General features: G+C 48.4%; 1 protein-coding gene across 1 annotated transcript; it reads left to right on the top strand.

Moving 5' to 3' along the window:
• The first annotated feature begins 5,982 nt into the window (after positions 1-5,982).
• Positions 5,983-24,466, top strand: LOC135815415 (lysine-specific histone demethylase 1B-like). The gene is made up of 19 exons (XM_065328708.1): positions 5,983-6,225; positions 9,181-9,270; positions 10,381-10,657; positions 11,113-11,139; positions 12,286-12,934; positions 13,085-13,220; positions 13,768-13,831; positions 13,998-14,303; positions 14,947-15,081; positions 15,659-16,484; positions 16,729-16,790; positions 17,328-17,396; positions 18,208-18,339; positions 19,034-19,108; positions 20,201-20,317; positions 21,124-21,249; positions 21,819-21,947; positions 22,266-22,418; positions 23,389-24,466. The coding sequence occupies exons 1-19, from the start codon at positions 6,104-6,106 to the stop codon at positions 23,476-23,478; spliced, it is 3,585 nt and encodes a 1,194-aa protein (XP_065184780.1). The 5' UTR covers positions 5,983-6,103; the 3' UTR covers positions 23,479-24,466.
• Positions 24,467-24,705: the final 239 nt, after the last annotated feature.

Genomic DNA, 24,705 nt, shown 5'->3' with positions numbered 1-24,705 from the left:
TTTTTTTCCGCTGTGATCGAAGTCTGTGGCTTCGAATCCCATTCTGGGCAACTTTCTTCTTCTTTGTACAATGATTCTTGCTTTTAGATTGCTCAGTAGGCATGACAAAGTGAAGAAAGGCTTTCTTTCTTTTTCTCGCTAAAAGTCCAATGCATGCAAGGTGGCTAGCACTAAAAAAGACCGACCCTGGCTGGGTTGAAGGTTCTTTCTCATTATGAGCTGTGTGGGCTAACCTAAAGCTAGCCTACAACAATGTAACGCATGTACAACTCGTTGTCACGATAGGTGAGGAAACCCAACCTCCCCATCGCCTCAAGCAAAGGTAAAGTCTTTACTAAAGACAAGCAACATGGCGCTGTCGCTCCGCCATCTGCAAGAAGAGAACACGAACTCTGGAGCTATCGCTAATTCGCTACTTTGCTGACCGTGATGGGTTAGTCTTTGCCTGTGGCCTAGGACTAGGCCAGGAGTCGAGTGGAGAGGTATGCGGTGATGGTACTCAGTGGCCACTGGTCAATGCCAGCTCAGCTGTAGCTGCTGTGAAAGGTTCCCAGTGAAACCAGAAGTAAAACGACACTGTAGACCTTGAACAGTCTTCAACAGAGTAGTTACCGCACTACACTTTACTTAGTAAAGGTGGGAACAAGGAGGATCAGACTCATCATGTCTGATCTGATGCTAGTGTCACTGACACACTGTAGTCTACACCGTACACGACGCCACGTGGGGCAGAAAGAATCTCCACACTGAGCGACCGCAAACTCGACGAGATTCAGATTCAGAGGGAAGGATCGAAGGTATAAGCTGTAACAGGGTCAGGAGAGTGTCTCTGCTTCGATCCACTAGACTAGTGTCTAGATAATTATCTCTAGTCTATAGATAATAGCTATAGTCTAGAGGCCTAACTCGGGTAAGGCCCAAGGCTGAGGGAGTATCACAAGAATGCCTGCCTGTGGACAGGTGCGATGTTTCTGCCATCGCTGTCCAAACTTCGTAACAGGCAGTTGTGATAGGCGAGCAGCAGCTACGACTCTGGTTGAGTAATAATCAACAATAGACACCTGTTCTGCTCCCCATCGCTAACTACACGGGTGCAGGGCGCTTCACAAAACGTTTTCGACCGGCGAGAGTGAGAGTACCGGGCCAAGCAGTTAGCTTGTACTGTACTACTAGTGTAGGCTGGTGTAGCGCAACACAGAATCGACTACATCAGTGTAGACCCGGGAGTGGCTTTTACGACTCCCTGGTAGATTACATGGTAGGCCTACATTTATTTCGTTTATTGCAAGTCTCTATGTGCAGGTCAGCAGTCAACCTCATACCAAGTCCATGATTGTAGACCCCTCAGATCAGTGCAGGGTAGAACTACAAGAGGCCAGGGACACTGAACTAATAATTATTACTTTGAAGCGAACAACTTCGGTCGCTACCGGTGGTACATGGTGAATAACTAACGACGTTGGTAAAGACATGGGCATCGATGCGACCCAGCTGAGGGCATTATCGCCAAATGGCTAGCGACGCATAGCAGATGGGCCAGCCGTCGTCGAACACTGCGGAAATATCCCTCATATCGCAGCTCCTAGCCTAGGTGAATTTTATAATGGAGGAAATTGCCCTGGACACACACATTCACGAAATAGACAGTCTGCCGTGCGGATCAGCAGAAAGATATCCCGAGAAGTGAAATAGAGGAACTCTTTAACTCTCAGTGACAAGAGGCAAGAGGAAACAGCAGCGCTTCTGGTCAGAGACTCAGACACGCGTCGAGTTACGTCGTTTCCGAAGAGTCGCACATGCCGTGAAGATGAGTGAACTACGCGGGCCAGGGAATGAGGATTGCACAACATGCTAGCAAGAGCAGCGGCCAACCAGAGGAACAGCACCAGCGACAACAGCACCGTGGTCGTCATTATCGAAGTGGCAACACTCGCTGCAGCCAACGCCACCAGGCAGTGTGCATTACGAAGAGTGCTGCATCCGGGTGTCCCAACAGCTAGCAGGTCTTCCTCAGCAAGTAGCATTCATGGCATTTCTTGCACATCCGGTACGGACAGGCGATGGACTGTTGATCGAAAGACACTGAGACGCAGACCAACTACTGAGCACTCCGTGTTGCTGTTGCTTCTGGCGCTGCAGTTGTTATGTCGTGTACCAACAGGGCAGTGTCAACAGCTGCAGCACGGCCGTCATCACCAGCAGCCAGACCCATACTTTGCAAGTCCCGATCACCATGCAGCTACACCGTACCCTCCGGGGCCTGGCTATGGTGGACAGCAGCAGCAGCAGCAGCCGGACCCCTACAATGCCAATTCGCACAACCGGCAGGACATACCCACAATGCACCACGGATACCCTGCGTCGGAGCTTGATCTGCCCGCTTCGGAGCGCAACAGCCTCTATGCGTATTTCCCACCGGCACGTTCACCAGCAAGCAGCCAGCACTTCGGAAAGACAACCGTTGAGCTACCCATAGGGCATCTAACTGCACAGCAACTTTATCCAAACCAGGATCAAGTGTATACATTGACGGGCGTGCCGAACACCGTTCCGGGCATTTCTATCACGGTGCATCCTCGGCGCGGCTTCATCACGTGGAACATTTCCAATGGTGGCATAGATGTCATGACGCATCCGTTCTACACGCACGCCCTGCTGCAGTCATTGCCGCAGCGCAGTGGACAGGGAGTCCGGCAGGCTCGCCCGGACCCGTTCCACACGGGCGCGCACGGCCTGGGCGGCACGGGGCCGCGCGACCCGTACGCGCATCACCCGTCGTACCCGGCCGCACGCTCCCACTACATAGGTCGGCGACGACGCAAGACACGGGAGGCGCCGCCGCGAGCACCCAAAGGTCCAGCTGTACAGACACTAGAGCATGCAGGGAGCAGGCACAGGGCGAAGCGATGCTGTGCTTCAGGTGCACCACCTTATAACCTAGACTACGATGTGAGGGAAATTCATGCGGGTGAAGGTGGCGAGAGCCTGGGGCCTGGCGCACTGACCTACTTCAAAGAGGATATCAACGGTGGTGACTACTCCATACGTGTGCATAATATGGGTGCTGGAATGGCCGACTTTCTGATCTTTGCCACCCTGGAGCCGGAGCACAGCCCATACCCGAAAATGCAGAACAACGAGCCACAGGTGACGGTGCAGGCAATCGGCAGTAACAAGATTGACATAATGTGGGAACCGCCACCCGAGTCGCCCAACACGGTCTACTGCCCGGTAGTTCACAGCGCAAGTAACCATGTACCGACGGACGTGCACAGCAGTCCGTATGCACAGTGGATGGAGCGAACAGCCGCCCTGCACCCACCGTGTGTCGACGGTACAACAAGAACAACCACACTCCATGACCTCCGGCCCAACACGGAGTACCACATAGACTTATTGGCAAGGAACATCATAACTCTTCGCGAGACAACCTTCATCGGCTTGGCAGTCCGCACAAAGTTGTATCAATGGTCACCGCCGCAGGTCCAGAGTAGTCGCCATGGTGCAGCAGCCAACTATTTCAGTCCACTCAAGTTGCTCAACCGTCATGGCCGACATTGGTTCGGGATGGCCTGGCAAAGGACAGAAGTATCTGGTGCTGTGCCGTCTGCCCGACTTGAAGCGTCAACACTGAATGGGCACAGCTGGACTCTGCCTGCGGTGTTGGTTATTTTCGTAGTTGTTGCTGGGCAAAATAACTTTATCTAGCAGTTGTTCACTTGAAATAGACCAATGCAAGTTTTCATTTCTTTGACTGTGAACACATTGAATTCCAACAAATTCTCCATGAGCAAATATTATAATCTATTAGTGTTGATTTCCTTGATTGAAGCTGATGACATACACGTAATTTTGTTGCCTACCACTACATCTGAGATCCATAGCTCCATGTTCGTATGACGAGTGCCCAGCTTGTTACGATAATGACAAGCCTAGTATAGCGCGAGATGACGTCGCACTTCACTTGAAAAGGAGCAACGCAGATGTGCATGCTACTGCTTCAGGAACCCACCCAATGAATACCAAGAGCGAATAATTGTATTGTTTTAGAAATGTCCTCGGGACAGGACTACTACCTGCAGCACAGCATGTGTTAATTAAAGGGAGTTTCCCCAGGCCATGTGATGTACATGCTATAATACATGTAGCACCCCCCCCCCTCCCTGATCGGATATTGGATGTCTGTCTTACACAGTCGGATCACATACCGGTAGTGGTGCTTACGTGTTAGACGCTATCCAAGACCATACTACAGGACATGTCACAGAGCGGAGTTGAGTTGCTCTTAGACACTGATTTCGCACACTCTAAACCGGCTGGTACAGCCTGCTCGTACACACTGAACTGACCACAGGGTCACAATGTACTATGAACTTTGAATTACGCTTTGCTAGCTTCAAATTATCAGTAGGAATCCCATACAATTACATCCTCCATGTAAGTGGACCTCGCGGGACTTCTAACTAGATGTGCATGCACGGCTCAAGGTTCGAATTATCAGGCATTGTTATGATGTGGGAGGCGCGTTTCTGATCCTGATTTCCGTGATTAAGAGTAAAATAAGCTCCCAGCGAATTTACTCTTACTGCGAGGCTTTAGGAACAGGAATGTAAAGGGAAATCAGCCATTATCCAATGATGCCTAAGTTATTTACTGATAAGCCATGTGTTGAGTCTTATAATGTAGTTTTTCTACATGTCATAATATATGACGAGACATGTAGAAAAACTACTTCGAAGCAAGTATGAGGATGACAGCATGACTGAGCTGGGATGGACCGAGGACACACTTACGGTATGGAAAACAGTCACGGTTCCTGATGTTGGTAGAGTCTCGATCTTAAGACCATATGAACCATAAGGAGCCGCGCCCCAGTTCAGACCCTCTTTATTCTATTCAGTGGAGGGGGAGGGAGGGCATAGGAAATTCCGACACTGATCTCCTAACTCAGTGGATGCGAGTTGAAATCAGGCTGGTCTTAAGTTCTATGCCCTCCTCTTCCCCCCCCCCCCCATAGAATCAAGAAAAAGAAAGAGGGTCTGAACTGGGCATGGTCCCACTGGGCGCAATTCAAAACTTACTCACAGTGAGCCACGAGACTACCCGGCGGTGCGGCGGTTCAAGCCAGTATGGTTGCCTGAGTCAGGAACGCTGTTTTCCATCGATACGGTGTGCCTTGTGCTATGCAGTATGCTGTCATCATCATAGTAATGATGATTATTATTATTACCGGTATCCATGGTATCTGCTATCAAGCAAGGCTTACATACACCACGTCACGTCATGTACTGGGCTCTGATCACGAGTGAAAATGATGCACTCAGCGGATCAGTGCAGGATGATGTGGCCACAGTGCCACCAGATGCAGATAGTTTTCTGAGTGCCACCACTTCCCAATGCCCTCAGAAGTGCACTGTGCATACTGTACTCATGTAGGAGACACGCTGAGAGGCGAGAATTACTCCAGAAACTGAATACAATAACTGAAATTAAAAGTCTGATACACTGAGAATAATAATAGTCCGACATTATCATGATTATCATGTGTGTAACAAACAAGCCATCATGTTTTGTGCACAAAAATGTTGTTGAAAATGGCCGCTGCATCATTGACTACTGTACAGACTCACGCCATGATACAATGATGACCACCTGTAGCTGAGGTCGGGGTGACGAACAACGCCGCAATCCTGCTCTCTCGAATCGAAATACACCATGAGCATGACATGCTCAGCTTCTCTTCCGCCACCAACGGGCAAGGGGTAACGTTTGTTTGCTTTACTGCTTGCCCTTTTCGGGCAGCTGAGCATGAGGTCTATGGGGTGGATCGCCTTGATTTGACCTGAGTTTGAGATCAGTACCCGCATCAAAGATTGCAAATTTGAAACTGTTTTCATGAAAAGTGCACGATTCTACCAGACTGTTTGCGATTTTTCCTCTTTTGATCGGGAATGTCCTAGAATTTGCTTCAATTTCGGCGATTTCAATCCCAACCCAATGAGAATTAGAGCGGTGAGATTGCGTTTCCTTCCCGTATGCGATACTGTGCGACATTGCTCATGAGCATATTGTCGGGTGAGTGGCTCTATTCAAGGAAGGGGAGATGTCTGCCAGACGTGGCAAGCGTCGTCATGAGCCAGATACACCGAAAGCTTGCTCCAGCAGTCGCTGTCCAAGAGCCAGTCTTCACAACTCTCCTCAATGTACCATCAGCATATCAGACAGGTAAAGAAGCCATTTTAGCATATCCCAATTGGTGAATGGACAACCTGCAGTGCATGTAAATTCTTGAAGAAAGTGGGAGTTTGATATCTGGATTGCTAAAACACAACCTGGTATTCTCATTGCCATAACTAAATACTTACTATGCTGCACCTGCTTTCTAGTAAGGACCGCACATAGAAATGTGCCGATGGCAGCCGGATGCTCACTATTTAGTAGATTTGGCGCATTACCACCAAGACAAGAGTTTTAGGCTCTACTCAGCTTTTCTTTGCACCTCCAAGAGGCGAGAAAGGCTGTGCACTAATGGTGTCCGCAAAAATTATAGAATTCGGCGTGCATTGAGCGGCACAGCATTTTTCACAAATTGCAATCCGATACGGCTCATTTTGAAATTGGCGCATGCTTGGTTGTTTTTGCGACCTCTGTGCTCTCTACTGCGCCTACCTGTGGGGCCTAAGCTAGCATTCATCGTGAAGTCAGTCCAATAGGCCGGATCTTCGCTGCATAGGCACATGGCAAGAAGCTGGGATTGTCGTCCTGAACACCTTTGCTTGGCGAATGAATGCAGTGGCACTGTAGAAGTTGTGCTATTGACTACTACTTGGATCCTTGTTCCTATGAGCAGCAATGTTTGATTCCCAACGCAAAGACACATGGCTTACTTTCCACCGGGCGAGTCGTTTTGGCCGCTTTCCTGAATTGCGCAAATTTACTGGTACCCAAATTTGGCTTTTGCTTGAAAATCCCTTCTTTTAGACTTCAAGACTACTAGTAGTTGTAATATTGTAATACCGTAAAGTACCGTTGATCCGCCCCCACGCCATGTCGCTTCCCAGCTGGGTTTTCGGCAGGGGACGGGAATTAGATCAAGGCTGTCAAGTGCAGTACGATGTACAACAACGTAGAGGATCAGACTCAATGTGCTGGATTGTGCACATTTTGATCCTGGATTGGCAAGTATTGTGTACAGCAGTGCATGCGTCGGTTCAACATCGTATTTCGTTGTATACGCCGAAGTCGCTTCACAAGGAGAAAATCGACAGGGGGCGGGAATTAGAGAGGGGGCGGATCAACGGTACTTTACGGTAATTGTTAGGCGAGACCAAAACGAGAGAGCTTGGAAGCTCAGGGCCCTGCGCTATGCTGTGTTGCCTAGCTCATCGTGCATGTTGTTAGAACTGATGGAAATGCTTTTTACATCTACATGACTGTAACGTTATATTTATTATGCTATTGGCCTACATGCGATTCCCGGGCGGTTCGACAGGCGGCCCAGCCAGCCTGCTAGTGGGATCTCGGCCTCGCACACAAATCCACACAAAATCTTACTGCACTGAATGCATTCCCCCGATACACTTCGCATTATATACTCATTCTCTTGATGGTACCGTACTCTTGATGGTACGGGACAGGCACGGGATAGCGCCAGGCATATCGATGGCACAAACAAACAAAAATATTGTGGCTTTGCTGGTACGGTACAGTACGGGACAGATACGGGATAGTGCCAGCCGTGGCACAAACAAACAAACACACAAACAAACACCAAATTAAAGCTGTGTGGACCCTGGCTAGCGCCAGACGTTACTGAAGTAACGTCTTCTGCATAGCTACGGGAATAAAATCGACATTCCCAGGCCGAACCCATGTGAAATTGGTGCAGGCGGGCGGATTTTTAATTTTTTTTAAATTTGTTAACTATGCATGCATGCATTCCATGCTGAACTGTTTTTTCCAGTATTTTCCAGTATTAAAAAAATTACGGTATACGGTGTGCAGTTTTCCCATACAATTTTTGTATTTTGGTCAACGACGGCCCTGCAGCGTAGATCTTCTGGCTACGTCCGTGCATGCAAACAGCACCAGTGCTACAGTCCATTTCAAAACTATGGACGCGTAGGGTTTTTGAAATATTTCAAATTTGGCTGGAACTTTTTGAGAATAGTTTTTGGAATATTGCTCAGGACCGCTCCACAATTTACTCTCATAATAATTATTATAGTTTCTAAACGATTTGATAACAGACGCCCAATTTGGAAAAATTTATGCACAAAGTGATCAGAGATTTTATGTGGTATAGATGCTGGCATAACGGTTTTTGCCTAGGTACGCGTCTATAGTTTTGAAATGGACTGTAGTGCATCACTTGTACTCGTAGTGCGCTGCGCACCCAGCCAAGACTACCTGTATGTCCTAGCTCTACGGATATGCGAGTTTTACATCAGGGAGTCATACAAAGCCCGGGTCTGTATGACTCCCTGCCATAGATATACATGTAGATCTACTCACACGACCAGCACTATACATGTACATGAAGTGATGAACTGGTCTGAGAAAAATTGACGTCGCCTCAATTTTGGTGCGCCCTGGCCCAGAAGTCTTGATTTTTTTGGTCTCGCCTTATGTGAGGTTTTCACGTCAGGCTGAGTAGAAACATCTGGAATTGTGACCAGGGTCACAGCTGTGATAGTGGGATAATCATTTACTCGTTAAAACAGCCATTGGCGTTTGCTAATTAGATCTGGTTTAGCGTTAAGTCGCACCTTCTTTCCTTTCCTATGTTTTGTGAAGAAAATAGCTGCAAAGGTATGCAAGTTAGTATACTCTGTTGACACTGATAACCAAACTCGCTCTCTTGGTCACAAAATGACGTTCTGGCAACGTCAGCATGATTTTCTCTTGCTACCATCACTGCGCGTGCATGTGTGTGTATCTGTGAGTGTGTGTGTGTGTGGGGGGGGGGGGGGGGGGGCAATCAGCAGCATTTTGCCAAGTATGTGTATCACCATTATGTGTCGGTGGCAGGTCGTGTTGACTTGCAATGGCATCTTCATGTTGTAAGTTCTTTAGTGTATATCCATCTGAGCTTATTGCTCAAAGTGGCTCTTTGAATCAAATGTTTGTATGACAGTGCTGTTGTTACTGCTATCATTGTGATTATTTTCCGTTGTGAAGGTGTGTTGTCGCCGGCTGGACATCTCGTTGGTACCACATGAATAACAATGAACACTACTGCAATGAGTGCTTCGAGCATGTGTACCGCAAGTACGTTGATTGTGTGTGCATGTGTGTTTATGTGTGTCACGGTGTGTGTGTGTGTGTGTGTGTGTGTGTGTGTGTATGTGTTTGTGTGTGTGTATGTGTGTGTGAGAGAGGGAGAGTGAGTGTGTGTGTGTGTGTGTATGTGTGTGTGTGTGTGTGTGTGTGTGTATCCCATATGGTGCAGTTGTATGTGCAGTCGATTTCCAATCGAGAGGTTGCGGGTTCAATTCCCGATGATTATGGTCCCACACGTCTTTCTTCTCTTTCTCATTCTCCTAGCTCTTCTTTCATTCTCCTGGGTGGTTACCAACAGCCAGTGTATGCCGGAGTATGTGGTATGGCGTGTGTGTGTAAAAAAAAATAGAAATGAAAAATAGGGATTCACTGGGCAGAAAACGCCACTTCAATCAGCTGTGTGGTGGATACCAGGCTAACAATTAGTGGCGGTCAATTCATCAGCCTTGCAAGCTGTTGAATAGCGTAGTCCCAGCACAAGTTGCTGTGTCTAACATAGCTGTTCGCTATCATCGCTTCCGCGATGGGCATGTCTGAGGTCTGAGGTCTGAGGTGTGTGTGTGAGTGTGTGTGAGTGTGCGTGTGTGTGTGAGTGTGTGTGTGTGTGTGTGTGTGTGTGTGTTTGTGTAACGCCCGGTGACACTGCAAAATTGCTCTAGCACAGTCTTTAAATAGGCTGAAACCACACTAGGTACAAAAATGCGTAAACTTTACTGCATCGTATATATCACCAAGGGCACGGCGCAGAACGCAAAACATGCTGTTTTTCGTTTCAGCAATCTGAGGACCCAATAGAAAGCAACTTTCCTGTGAATTTTTAATTTTTTAATACTTTTTACATTTCGAGTGCAGTGTGGTGGCAGGCAGGCATTTACGAACATGCTGTACGCAAAGGCAAAATTTCATTGAGCAGCACCGTCTATTCCCTCAATTCCTTTAGCCTTGGTTCTGTACACCAGTGCACTGTGCCAGAGATCCAATGGAATCCATCACTTAATAAATTCACGCGTGTGTGAGGTGCACAGTTTTGCTGCACTCCTGTTAACGATGGCATGTGCACGCCTGTGTGCGTGTGTGCGTCTTGCCTATTGCCACCAGTCCCATGGCAATGGGCGCGTACATCGAGTGGCAGCGCTGGTGGAATGCCGACTGTCGCCTTGACCCCACCATGAAGGTGTTCTTCGCCGAGCAGATCCTGCCGTTCTGGCTGCGCTGCAAGGACTGTGGCAAGTGGCGGCGCGTCGACTGCATCGACGTGCCCACCACCGGTACGGTGGGAAAGAAGAACACGGAGTGGAGCCAAGTGGTCAACGCCGACAATACCATCAAGGACTTCACATGCGGCCAGTACGTTCCCAAAGGGGACGCGAAACCGGTTAGTGGTGTTGTGTGTGTATATGTGCAATGAACATGTACTGGTGGTTGTAGTGGTCAAATGTGTATCCCTGCATTCCATATGGGTGCTGGCTTGCTAAAAACAATAACAGCAACCCCTACATGCACTGTTGAATTTCTTGCTTATTTTCTTGCTGGTCTTTGGTGATAACATTTGCTGGCGCGATATGCGGCTGATATGAATATTGGTTGTTATATTACTGAAGATTTTCCCAGGCCGAATGATGTGTTTACAGTAATACTAAGAGTACTCCAGCATCGAGCCTACTGTAAAAGCACAAATTTTCGGTGGTGTAATATTTTCGGTATTCTCCAAAATCGGTTCGGTAAAAATTGTCGGCACCGAAGTTGCCGAAAATAAAACACCACCGAAAATTTCTGCTTTTACAGTATATGTGACGGTCTTTGTGCACTGTTTGTGTGTGCTTTTTGCAGGAGACATGCTCCACACCAGAGGATGAGGTAAGCTTGTCTTCTGAGAGTATGTGGTCTTGATTGTAGCTCAGATTCTCCATGCAGCAGCGCGTTTGGAAACATGGCAGTCTATGTCTGTAAAATGTGTGTGTGTGTGTGTACGTGCGTGCGTACGTGCGTGCGTGCGTGTGTGGTATGGTGTGTGTGTGTGTGTGTGTGTGTGTGTGTGTGTGTGTGTGTGTGTGTGTGTGTGTGTGTGTGTGTGTGTGTGTGTGTCCCATATGGTGCAGTGGTGTGTGCAGTCGATTTCCAATCGAGATGTTGCGGGTTCAATTCCCGACGATTATGGTCGCACACGTCTTTCTTCTCTTTCTTATTCTCCTAGCTCTTCTTTCATTCTCCTGGGTGGTTACCAACAGCGAGTGTATGCCGGAGTATGTGGTGTGGCGTGTGTGTGTAAAAAATAAAATAAAAAAGAATATAAAAATGGAAAAATGAGAAAAATGAAAAATAGGGATTCACTGGCCAGAAAAAGCCACTTCAATCAGCTGTGTGGTGGATACCAGGCTAAAATTAGTGGCGGTCAATTCATCAGCCTTGCAAGCTGTTGAATGGTGTAATCCCAGCACAAGTTGCTATGTCTATCATAGCTGTTCGCTATCATCGCTTCCGCGATGGGCAGGTCTGAGGTCTGAGGTGTGTGTGTGTGTGTGTGTGTGTGTGTGTGTGCATGCATGCATGCGTGCGTGCGTGCGTATGTGTGTGCATGCATGCATGTGTGTGTGTGCGTGCGTGCGTGTGTGCGTATGTGTATGCATGCATGCATGCGTGAGGGTGTGTGTGTGTGTGTGTGTGTGTGTGTGTGTGTGTGTGTGTGTGTGTGTGTGTGTGTGTGTGTGTGTGTGTGTGTGTGTGTGTGTGTGTGTGTGAATTGGCAAGTTGTCAGCTGGTTTGGTCATCCTGGCCATGGCAGCGCTCGCCCCAGGTGGCCGGGTAGGCAAGCTGTAGTTGTTTGCTGTGCCGGACAAGCAAGCTTGAGTTTTTTTTGCTGTGCCGGACCAGAAAGCCTGGTTTGCTATTCATTTCAGCCGTGTGGTGCATAGCGATAGAGAAAGGCGATAGAGGAGTCTTTTAAAATGATGCTGCGTACCAGCTGTATTCCTTTTCCGTTCCTTTTCTGTTCCTGTTGTGCAGTGTGTGGGTGATGCTCTGGGCGTCTTCTGGCTAGCAGATCTTGGTTACTTGCCATTTCTTCTGAGCAGCCCAGCACAGGATATGCTGACTGCATACTTTCTAGATGGCGTTGGCATCAGTCCTGTTGGTGTTTGGAAATGGAAGGGCAAGAAAGCTGCTCTGGCCGCCTACAAAGCTGCCCAGGCTGCCCAAGAAGCTGCAGCCAAGGAAGCAGCAGGGACCGCATCCAGAGCAACAACAGAGGTCACCAAGGGGTCCGCACCAGCATCAAGACCAACAGCAGCAGCGACAACGGCAGCAACGGCGGCAACAACCACCACATCATCGGTGACGATGGTGGTGACGGCCACATCGATGACGGGTACAACTACGTGTACTGAAGTTAAGATGGAAACGGACGGCATCCCAACTGGAACTCCCAGCGTTGCTGTTACTGCTTCTGCAGCGGCGTCGTTGCCAACTGTGCCTAGATTGCCCTCGCCATCGGATGTGACTGTGGTGCCTGCTGCACCTGTGGCGAAAAAGCCATTCGTGCCCTCGCTGTTTCGCACCTCCAGTGTACTGCGACTGCGTCGCCATCAACTGGGAAAACATGGTGGCCCAGGCAGAGCCAAGTCGAAGAGGAATGATGACCAAGACTCAAGTGACGGTGAGCTTATTGTCAAGACATGCTGCGTTCATTTCAGAACAAGGCTGTTCCTATAGCTACGCTTCCCGGAATGTTTCTGTTTCTGTCCGTCCTGCTCTGCCGCTGCTTGCAAGCTGACCTCCTGTAAATGTATGTTTGTTTTTGGATCAGATGAGGAGCTCACCAAGAAGTTTGGCTACTTTCAGCCGTTTCATCGGCCTGGACGAGAGGGGAAGGCACGGTCTTTCCGACCGGACATGATGGAGGCTGAGGAGTGCCTGTACTTTCCTGAGTTTGGAACTCTGAAGTAAGCACGGCACTGCATGTACTTTGCTGTCTGCTGTTGGTCAGTCTGTGAATGCGGCATACATTGTGATACCGCATTCCTGGGTACTCAATTACCTGCAGGATCAGTAAAAGCAACTTGTTTAGTGTCAGAGACCAAACAGACATTACCTGCCCTTTGGCATGGGTTGCCAGCATGAAAACCCTAATCTCACGAGGTTCGAACCTGCAGCCGTTAGCTTTCCAAGTGCCAGTTAATACTTCATTTGTGAAGACCTCCATCCCCGAACAGGTTCTCAGCTGCACACCAAGAATAAATTATTATTGCCGCCAATATTTAACCCATTGGGCATCATCAGGGCAATGATAAGGAAGGGGAGGAAAGCAAAGAGCCAAAAGAATGGTCTTACTTCAGTAGTTTAAAAAATATATATTTCTGAATCAAAATCCGGTGCAGTGGATAATGTCTTAGTTTTGTCTATCAGAGTACCAGGTATTGAACTTACTCTCATTCTATTCTTCTATTTTCCCTCTTTTTGCTGCTGTTCTGTGTTGGCTTGTCGATGGAGGAATCCAACTCTGTATCTTGGCCTTCGGAATCTGATTCTTGCTTTGTGGAACAAGAATTGTACGGTATGTGTATGAAGCGTTCTGTACATGCAGCGTCAATGTTGTTTATTGCACCGTTTCTAATGATTCTGCGTGGATTGGACGGATGTTTGGAACTGGAGGAGGAAGGTCGAACTCATGCGGTTTGTCTGTATCGTCGCTTCTCTTGACCATTTGTATTCATGCATAGGTGCCCCTCACGGTTGAGTCTGTGATGCGTCACGTGCTTGTGCGTGGTATGGTGCGCATCCGCTGCCATCTGGAGGTGGGGCGTATCCTGCACTACCTCACACGACAGGCGTACGTCAACAGCGGTTTTCTGGATGTGTGCACGCGCAACCTGCCGCAGATTGGCATTGCGAATCGGCCCAAGCAACCGCCCTATCCGAGGTGGACAGCACCGGAGGGTGGTAACTCTGTGCCCTCCGTGCTGATTATTGGCGCTGGACCAGCTGGTCTGTCTGCTGCGTTTCATCTGAACCGGCTTGGTGCCAAGGTAGCCATTTATTTACGTAGTGTTTTAATCTCGTACATGCGTACTGAGTATGAATATGTGGATAGCCAGTGCATAGCTAACTGGCTTGCCTGAAGGGTGTGGTGAGTGAGGCCAAGGATTGTGCTATTCCCTGGGTACTGTAGCTGCTGTAACTAGTACTGAAGTAAGGGTGTGTGTTGTGCACTTTACCAGGCCTGAGGGTATCACAACCGTGTCTCCAGTCCATCCAGAAAAGTATGGGCCTAAGATTTCTTGAATACTACAACCATGGGAAGTTGGAAACCTGGTCTTTTTCAAGACGATTTCCGTTGGGCCTCTTCTAAAAGACCATGCAACACTTCCTATGAGGAGTATTCATGTTTGAGGTTAGAAAATCAAAGACATGGGAGTTGACTCATATGATCAGGGTGGATTTACGCATCACAATATAGAGACTAGCAGTTTATGTTGATATCAGCCCAACCCGGAATTTCGAAATCTCCAAGCTCCACCTTTTGACAGAGGTTAGTCATGGAGGACAGGAATTGGCAGGTGCACTTTACGACAATCCGTGATGCACAGCCCAGATTATGTGGAGAGTTGGCTATTGATAAGCTGAACTGAGACTCTTACCCTGTTGTGTGTGTGTGTGATTACCATGTAGGTGAAAGTGCTGGAAGCACGGGATCGCGTTGGTGGCCGTGTTTACGATGATACATCGCTGGGCACCACTGTCGGCCGTGGTGCTCAAATTGTCAACGGCTGTATCAACAACCCCATCGGTGTGCTCTGCAAGCAGGTATGTGATTCAATACATGCCAGTCGCTGTGTACCTTGTAGATCAGGAACTTTCATATGTAGATCTACCATGTAGTGGACCTGGATCAAAGTTGCACACTCTTGTGGTTTACTCGATCTCCGGACAGCTAGCTGTTTCGACCTTGTTAGGTCTCTTCAGCAGAGCTCAGAGTCACTGGAAACACGGCAAGGTTTGTACTGGGGCCGGTGACTTTGACACTGACCAGAGTGCTGAACCAAGCCAGGCCGAGGGAGCGTAATGCTCAATCTCCGGACAGCTAGCTGTTTCGACCTTGTTAGGTCTCGTCAGCGGAACTCAGAGTCACTGGGGACTCTCTTGTGGTTTATGTACTACGGTAATACTCTTGATGTCCATGCCTTGTCGAGGGTTGACCGTCGCAAGTGGAGCTGTTGCTAACACTTCTGCTGCTGCACTGCGGTCAGCATTTTTGTTTCCATGGAATAGGATTACTCCTTGTCTTCTCTGTTTTGCTGTTCTCACTAGAACACAACACTTGTATTGTGATTTCTGATGCATCATTCTCTTTTCCCCCACGTGCGATGCTCCTCCTGTCCAGGCTGGTATTCCTATGCGTCGCCTGAATGGCCACTGTGCCCTGGTCAACGAGAATGGCAAGTGTGCTGAAGGAGCGGATGACGAGCACGTGGAGCAGTTCTTCAACATTCTGTTGGACCTAGTTGGTGACTGGCGACAGCAGCAGCTAGCTGAAGAAGAGCGTCTTGCCACTGCTGCATCGTCGCAGTCATCCGGCAAGTCTACTAATCGCGCTAGTAAGCGTTCGCGCCAGAAGTCGTCTGGGTCACGCCGTTCAAGCACCGACGAGCGAGCCGCAAACAGCCGAAACAGCAGCAAAGCCGCCACGCCGACAAAGTGTCCGCTGAACTCTAAAAGTGGCACGTCATCACCTAGCGGAGGGGCGGTTCCAGTGAGTAGTGCTCTCACCAGCCATGCTGCCAACGCTATTCGGATTGTGACTGGGTCGCTGTCGCCGTCCAGTGTGGTCACTACCGCACCGAGTAGCCAAACCTCAGCAGGTGACACCCTAACTGCCCAAGTGCGGACGGAGAACGCTGCAGCGGGCTCACCTAAAGCTCAGTGTAAGGACGCGTCGCTTTCACCATCGCCATCACCATCGCCACTGCCGTCTAACGAAGAAAACAGTTCTGGCTCACACCAGCAGGGCAATGCTGCAGCAGAAGCATGTAGTAGTACAAGTGCAACTTCTGCCACTGGCCTCCCCGCTGCCGGCCAGTTGATCAGCCCGGGGGTCACGCCAACATCGAGCAGCAGCCGTGTTTCCTCTCTGCAAGACATTCGTCAACTGCACAGTGCGCAGCTGGAGTTGAAGAGCGATCAGTCCTACAATGATACTGCCTTGCAAGGTCAGTTAATAGTTCAACTTAGTACATGTGATTGCAAGCGGAACTTCAGTGCAGTTTCTTCTTCATGCATATGAGAACCCCTGTGTATGCGGAATGGCAGTTTGTGGCTGGTGAATGATTTATTTCAAGGGTATGGCATTTACTTCTTCTGTTTTCCATGTTATTGTTGGACTGCTCTTGTTGTGCATTCTGTTCTCGTTCATGCTTGTTGTTTGCTCTCTTGTTTGCTCTCGTGTCTACGCAGAGATGCTGGAGAAAGCGAAGAGAGCCTTCTCAGACTTAATACCGGATGGAGGTCTTCAAGAGGTGAGGTTCGTAGCCAGCCTTCCCTGGCTGCTTGTGCCATCCTAGTGGTGCAAGGGCATCAAACGGTTCGCTCAAAAGCCACGCTTGCTGCGCATTCGCTGTGCTCTGCACTGCTTATGATCTACGCTGATATTGCATTTGCTTTAGGATGGTCAGGAATGATGTTATATCCGTAGTTCCGTACATGTATTAGTACGTATGCTTTAGTCAGAAGATACAACTATTGTAGTTCAGTCAGACCTCGCTTATCCGGCCCTCTTTCGTCCGGATCCCTCACCATCCGGAAGGAAATCGTTGGTTACCGATTTACAGCATTTCCCATGCATACATACAGTATGTGCGTTTGATTATGCGGTTCCCTCGCCTATCGGGATATTTTGTGGAAAACAGATGTGTGCGGTTTTAAAGAGCGAGGTCTGACTCAGTCACTGTATGTTGTTTTTCAAATGGTGGGATGGCTGGAATACCTTGCACAGTATTGTAGCGGTGCTCCTTTTTCTGGTGCTGACTGTCGTTCTATTTTTGCTATGGCTTCAGGATCAGGAGCGCTTGTTGGACTTTCATTTTGGCAACCTGGAGTACTCGTGTGGGGCCACTTTGGATAAGGTAGACGAACAGTTGTGCTTGATGAAATCCAACCCGATGGGCAAAGCTGGTAGCTTGGACTAGTTCCCGACTGTATCCATGCATTCTCGCCTGTATTGCACATTCAATAAAACCTGTCAAGGCGACCACTCGGATAAGGCGACCACCTGTCCCAGAAGACCACTGCAACCAGGACCAAGGGGTGCTATTTCCAGTCAAATGACCCTGGATAAGGAGACCACCTGGTAACGGAGACCACGTTTTGAAGGTCCCTTGAGCGGTCGTCTTAGACAGGTTTCTCTGTAATCTGAATGCAGTGAAGCATGATGCAGCCCGGACAAGTGTGCATGTGCCTAGCTGCATTTATACAACTCAGTGAGCCGAGACGTGTGCAAGTCATGGGTGGCAAAGCTGCCCTTTTGACTTAAATCGTCTAGCGCAACTAGTATGTGCGATACGGCTTGACGTTCTACAACTGTCTATTCCGATACTTCAAGTCTTCAAGTGCAGGATTTGCCTAGCACATGCCTATTGATGGTGTGTTATGATTCCGGTAGTTGTGCTATGAAGTACATGTAGCTGCTTTCCTGCTCTGTCAAAGCTATAATTATATTCAACGACTACCCATGTTGCACATGGAATCGGTTTTTGAACTTTGAAGACAGTTGTGCTTTCTGAACAGTTCTAAATGTGTACTGAAGCTTTGTCCGAGATGACTGATCTTTGTATTGAGTTATTTCACGAAAGTTCTGTTGGACCTGTGACCTGTGGTGTTTGTATGTGCGTGCGTGTGTGTGTGTGTGTGCATGCGTGCATTTGTATGTGATTTCAGGTGTCAGCCATGTTCTGGGATCAGAACGATCACTACCCGCAGTTTTCGGGCGATCACACTGTCATGGTCGATGGCTTCTCGCCAATACTCAATAAACTTGCTGAAAACCTCGACATCCAGCTCAACACAGCGGTTAGTGGATTGGATGTGCACTGTTATTGGGTTTAAGATACAAGTATCACTTTAGCAATACCGTAAAGTACCGCCAGAGCGCCCCGTCTCGCCAGAGCGCCCCACCTTGATTTTACAGCCTGAGAAAGGAAAATCGTATGGCAGAGTGCAACGAAGTTTGTACGATGTGAGAATCTTAGTGTGCTAAGGTCACGCTTGCCAGGGTTTGGTGTGGAGCTTGTGTCCGCTCGAAGGTACGGATTGACTGCGAAACGTGCAATATGTGTACAAGGTTCGTGTCGCATGACCTACAGACAGCAGATCACCTCCACAATACGACCACGAAAGGATGAGTGGTGGGGCGCTCTGGCGGTACTTTACGGTACACGTGATGCTGTCTATTCTTCCCTTTACCGCGAAGAGACTGAGTGTTTGAAGGCTTTTAATTAATTGGCCCCAATTTGCTAACAGTGGTTGCTGGATGTGGGAGACAGACTCTTGGGTAGTGATAAGCTGAGTGCTGCTGCCATGGCAGCCCTGAACTGACTTAGCATGTGTACACAGTACACACAGCACTCCCAGCAGTAGACGTCGCTGGAGTGCAGCTTCTTGTTTATGAAATTCCTCTCTGGCCTTGAATGAGGCACACACATTGCTTGTATTTAATAGCAGCTGAACTCACTCTGCGATGATGTGGCCTGCATTGTTTTTCTAGGTGTCCAGCATCGACTATTCCGACAAGGTCATTCAAGTGAAAACTGAAGGTGGAGAGCAGTTACCGGCTGACTTTGTAAGTGCATCCTGCTTGGAAGTACAGTGCTGCTCAATGAAATCCGAAGAAGCGAGTCAATGCCATGCCTTGCGCTGTGCAGCCCTAGACCTGCGAACACTGGGATATTCACAGGTGCAGGGCGTAAAGCTGACTCACTTGATTGGATTTCATTGAGCAGCACTGTAGTGTGTGTTGACCGCATTAGAACTCTTTTGTACTGAAGTGCTCTGATAGTGATAGGGTCTGATAGTACCAAGAGTACATACCCCCCAGCGTGTGCAACGCCTAATCCAGCTCTGCATAGGGTCTTGGTGGAGCGTAATCGGATCCTTTGCGTCATAATACCGTACGGACCTGAGGGGACCCGGGGAGTCGCGGGGACTCTCGGATCAAAAACAACGGTGCCCTGCCTCGAGACCGGCCTTGCGCTGGTGTGGAGCGTACGCGTGACATCAGAAGATCCGACTACGCTCGACCCAAGACCTTATTCAGAGCTGGATCAGGCGTTGCACACTCTGGGGGTTATGTACTCTTGATAGTACATGTAGTCATTTCTTCTTTCTGATGAAAGCAGCCTATTCATCAACCTATGACACATACTGATTGTTGCCTATACACTCAAACGCCTCTTATCCGGACGCCTCAGATACGGGCACGTCTCTCTACCGGGCACCTTCAGCTTGAGGGCCTATAGCACAAATGAGTCGAATTTGGGGTTTTTGAACTTTTTTTCCGTGTGTGGAAGTGCTTATGTTTCACTGCCAACCTATGTAATCCCCACATTTTTATCAATGGGTTCCCTTTGTATCCTCAACATGTGCAATACGTGCCAAATAAACTTCTTCAAAAAATGATATCATACATGGTAGGTGAGTTATCCTGAGACACGGGCAAATCTGAGATACGGGCAGTGCCCGGTCCCAAGGTGCCCGGATAAGAGACGTTCGAGTGTATTCTGTCCCCGCTCTACGCTGCAGGTGTTGTACTCCAGGTTGTCAATTATTCTTTCACTGTATTTGACCTGGGTCCAGTCCAGTCACCAATGTGTGCATGAGTCCCACAAGAATAACTTTCCTTCTCCCTTTCTTTCACGCTCGGTGTGTTTGCTAGGTCATTGTGACGGCACCGCTTTCCCTTCTCAAGCGTGAGGTGATTGCGTTCACTCCAGCATTGCCGGACTGGAAGCTGGAGGCCATACAACACCTCGGTGCAGGTCTGATCGAGAAGGTTAGCCAGCGAACTGTGCTTGTTCTGTGGTGGATTTTCCAGACTCTCTGAGAGCATACTGTGGCATTTCTCCGGGAGCCGTAATACTGAAATAGTAATTCTTGACTCGTGGAGGTACCGATCATGTTCACAGCCGACCATTGTCGATCAGTGCCTGGCGGTCCTGCGGTAGCTCATCTGCTGGAAGACCACCTGTGATGAGCTCTTGTTAGCAGGTCTGCAGTACTGATGGGTTGTCAAAAACCAAACCGCTTTGGAGATAGGGCCTGGTGAGATTTGAGGAAAATTGCCACTGTTTCAGAACTGCAGTTGCGCCCACTGAAATCCGACCTTCACTGCAAAACTGACTCCCTGGACCAGTTTGCTGTTGATTGCATCACTGTACTTGTACATGTGTACGTCCAGCAGCATTCATACCACTTCCAGGGCGTCAAGGGCGTGCAAGTTCAGGGTGCCAAAAATATACTTTGGGTCGGGCTCACCGAGCACGACTACTTTTCATTCTGTTTCGTCACGTGAACACCTCTTTCCAAAGCAGAGTAACGGCATCCTAGTACTTCAAAGTATGTCCATCTGTGCATGGTCTGGGTCTGCAGCTTGAGCAGCAGTGCATGCCCTTTTGTCCTGAGTTTTCCTCTGGCACTTATCACTTCATTACACAGCCATGATTGTAGCTGGTTGCCACCTGCTCAGGGTGGCCCCGCGACTGCGATTCGTGCCAACGAGTCAAGTCAGAGGTCGGTTTTTACTCCCTAGCTTGGGAGTGTCGTTAATTGTGGTTTGACTGGATGCTTGCACTGTGCTAGGTTGCGTTGCGCTTCCCTAGACGCTTCTGGGCGCACAAGGTGAAGAGTGGAGATTTCTTCGGCCACATTCCGACCGGCGCTCAGGCCCGTGGGCTGTGCGGCGTGTTTTACGACCTGTCACGGCGGGTAAGAACTACTGTGTGTGGATAGAGCAGCTGGGCATGTGTTGGCTTGATCAGCTGTATGGAATCTCGTACATGCATGGCCACATTTTGCCTGTTTTGCAAACCTGTACGATTTCAGTCAAATTTTCGGCCAGGGGCCATCATTGAAATCATTCAGCTTTTAAGTATAGCTTTTTCAAGTATAGCTTTGCAGCAAATAGGGCACTTGTGTTTGTGATGGTGTAGGGTTTCCATATTATGAATTGGCTACAGTGGGGCACGTGCACATTTAAGATTGGTTTTAATATTTCACTTAATTCCTTTTGCACTGTGGTGATGCCACTCTACATTGTATGTTCTGCACTGTGTGATCGCATTACAACTATGTCGACTTGCATGGAGGAGCACAGTGTGTGAAGTTACTATGAACGCACACACAGTTATGCGTGCAGTTGCTGAGACGAAATGTGTCTACGTGCGTGCGCGTGCGTGCGTGTGTGTGTGTGTGTGTGTGTGTGTGTGTGTGTGTGTGTGTGTGTGTGTGTGTGTGTGTGTATGCATGCATGTGTGATTGTGTGTCTGGTGCTATAGGGTCAAGTTATGGAGGGCGTTCTCATGACCATTGTGTCCGGGAAAGCTCTGGAAATGAAGAGTGAAACACCTGCTGCCGATTTGGTAGCCAAGGTTGTGGCTCTCCTTCGAAAAATGTTCCCAGAGGAGGTGGGTACTAGAGCAATATTTTTCTTTCCTGTATTTCTTCGTTCCTTGTTGCTATCGTGTTCCTCTGTTTCTTTGCTTTTGATTAGAGATGGTATTTGTGATGCTTTGTGATTGTCATGGTCGATTGCCGATTTTGTTTCTCGGTACTGGTACGTGATTGTCTTCGTGGTTTGTATGTGTTTGGTGGATGCAGAAATACCACCATCAAATGATAAGCATCTCTATTAAAGAGGACTCTTATGGTGTCCCTGTCTTGGACCCACATTGTTCACATTCCTGGCATTCATGTTTGTTTGTTTGTGTGTTTGTTGCATGCAGACTGTGCCTGAGCCGATCGACTTCTTTGTGTCCTCATGGTCCAGTGACCCTTGGGCTGGTATGTCCTATTCCTACGTGTCTGCGGGTGGCTCTGGTGTGGACTATGAACGCTTGGCTGAGCCGGTTCTCAATCGGCTGCTCTTTGCTGGCGAGGTATGTGTGTATCACTGTGTTTGTTCTGTTTCGCTGTGCTTGTTCTGTCTCACTATGTTTGTTCTATCTCACTATGTTTGTTCTGTTTCACTATGTTTGTTCTATCTCACTATGTTTGTTCTGTTTCACTGTGTTTGTTCTGTATCACTGTGTTTGTTCTGTTTTGCTGTGTTTGTTCTGTCTTACTGTGTTTGTTCTGTGTCACTATGTTTGTTCTGTCTCACTGTGTTTGTTCTGTTTCACTCTGTTTGTTCTGTCTCACTATGTTTGTTCTGTCTCACTGTGTTTGTTCTGTCTTACTGTGTTTGTTCTGTCTCACTATGTTTGTTCTGTATCACTGTGTTTGTTCTGTCTCACTATGTTTGTTCTGTATCACTGTGTTTGTTCTGTCTCACTGTGTTTGTTCTGTCTCACTATGTTTGTTCTGTTTCCCTGTATTTGTTCTGTCTCACTGTGTTTGTTCTGTCTCACTATGTTTGTTCTGTCTCACTGTGTTTGTTCTGTCTCACTATGTTTGTTGTGTCTCACTATGTTTGTTGTGTCTCACTGTGTTTGTTCTGTATCACTGTGTTTGTTCTGTTTCCCTGTATTTGTTCTGTCTCACTGTGTTTGTTCTGTCTCACTGTGTTTGCTCTGTCTCACTGTGTTTGTTCTGGCAAACTACGGTATTCTTACCTGTGCAGAGCACCAATGGTGTAGTTTATTCTAGCAGCCCAACTCAGTTATGTGTGTGTATGGGTGCGGTTGTGGGTGTGTGTGTGTGTGGGGGGGGGGGGGTATGAGTAGGTGTGTGTGTGGGGGGGGGGGGGGGGGGGGGGAGTATAGGGTGGGCGTAGGTATGGGTGATTGGATGGGTGTGTGTGTGTGGGTGCCCCCCCCCCCCCATGCTTCATCATTGTTTTTGGAAATTCCATGTTGGTGCGCACGACATGACATCCATCTTTTTCATTTGTGTGCTTTCCGGCTGCAGGCAACGAATCGTCAGCATCCACAAACAGTCACAGGGGCATTCTTGTCCGGTGTGAGAGAAGCGGCTCGTGTAGCCGACATGGCCCTGTAAGATCTAATTACGACCCCAGCTCATCCGGGAACACCTGTAAGAGTGCTCCGCAATAATATCGTGATTATGATACCGTGGCGCTCCTAGCCTCGGAAGAGATACTGGTTTTTGTCCCAGGACAGTGTCAAGTATGGTAACTGTGAATTTGTCACATCATTTCTTGCACCCTGTATAGCCCGAAGCCCTGACAGCCAGCACACTGTGCTGTGCTTACACGTTTGTCAATTCTTCATTGACATTAAGTTGCTGCTGCCGCCGTAACGTTACTTGGGTGTTTGGGTGTTTGAGCCTGTTTTGTGGCGTGTGTAGTATGTATGTGTGTGTATGTGTGTGTGTGTGCATATGTGTGGGTGTGTGTATGTGTGTGTATGTGTGTGTGTGTGTGTGTGTTCATATGTGTGTGTGTTCATATGAGTGCATAATGTACGTTTGCCCACTGCGAATGTCTTTGTATGGATGTGAGGCTTCCCCGTGAGCATCCCTTTATGCACTGTATCTAGTCAGCACAATCACTGTGCCTGCTTGCACAACTCACAAGTACAGTTTGTGTACAGTTTTTGGTTTTCTCTAACTGCACTAACTGCATGTAGGGCTATGTGCGTTTGTTTCTTGAGTGCTATGTCTGCTTTACCTGCAGTTGTTGTAAACGTTATGTTTCTATCGCTTGACCGCTTTACTCCAGCTCACTGACTTCAGATGTTGCATTATGATTCGTAATTACACCTAACACCCCTCTGCATCCTTAGTCTCTGTCTGAGTGACTCTCGGTCTCTATCTGACCAGCTCTTTTTTCTCTAGTGTGTCTATTATGAGTTGTGAATCACTCTCGAACCAGGCAGCTTCTGCCTTTTCCCTAGTCTCAAGACTGCAACTGTTTACTTTAGTTCTCTGAATTCTTTCAGTTATTTCCGTATTTTGTAGTGTTCGTTTTTCGTCCTGAACACATGTTAATTATTTATGCCGTGTACACCGCATTCCGGTGAAATGACATTACCGCCCTGTGCTATAGTGTGGCTGATTTCGCATCAGGCTGGTACGCGATGGCTGCGTGCGATGATATCTGCAGCTGGGCTAAGTTACAGCGCTGCAGATGTGCTAGCCAGAGAAGAGCTGATCATCAGAGTACAGCAACTACATATACAACTACATATACACATGTACTTGGAATATGCGGAAATGCTGCAGTACCACGAGTCATGACACAGGTGTCAGGACAGACAGAGTGTG

The sequence above is a fragment of the Sycon ciliatum genome, chromosome 4 (assembly GCF_964019385.1).
Source record: "Sycon ciliatum chromosome 4, ocSycCili1.1, whole genome shotgun sequence".
NCBI classification, from domain to species: domain Eukaryota; kingdom Metazoa; phylum Porifera; class Calcarea; order Leucosolenida; family Sycettidae; genus Sycon; species Sycon ciliatum.
The sequence above is the reverse complement of the archived record's forward strand: the minus strand, read 5'-3'. Positions and strand labels throughout refer to the sequence as shown.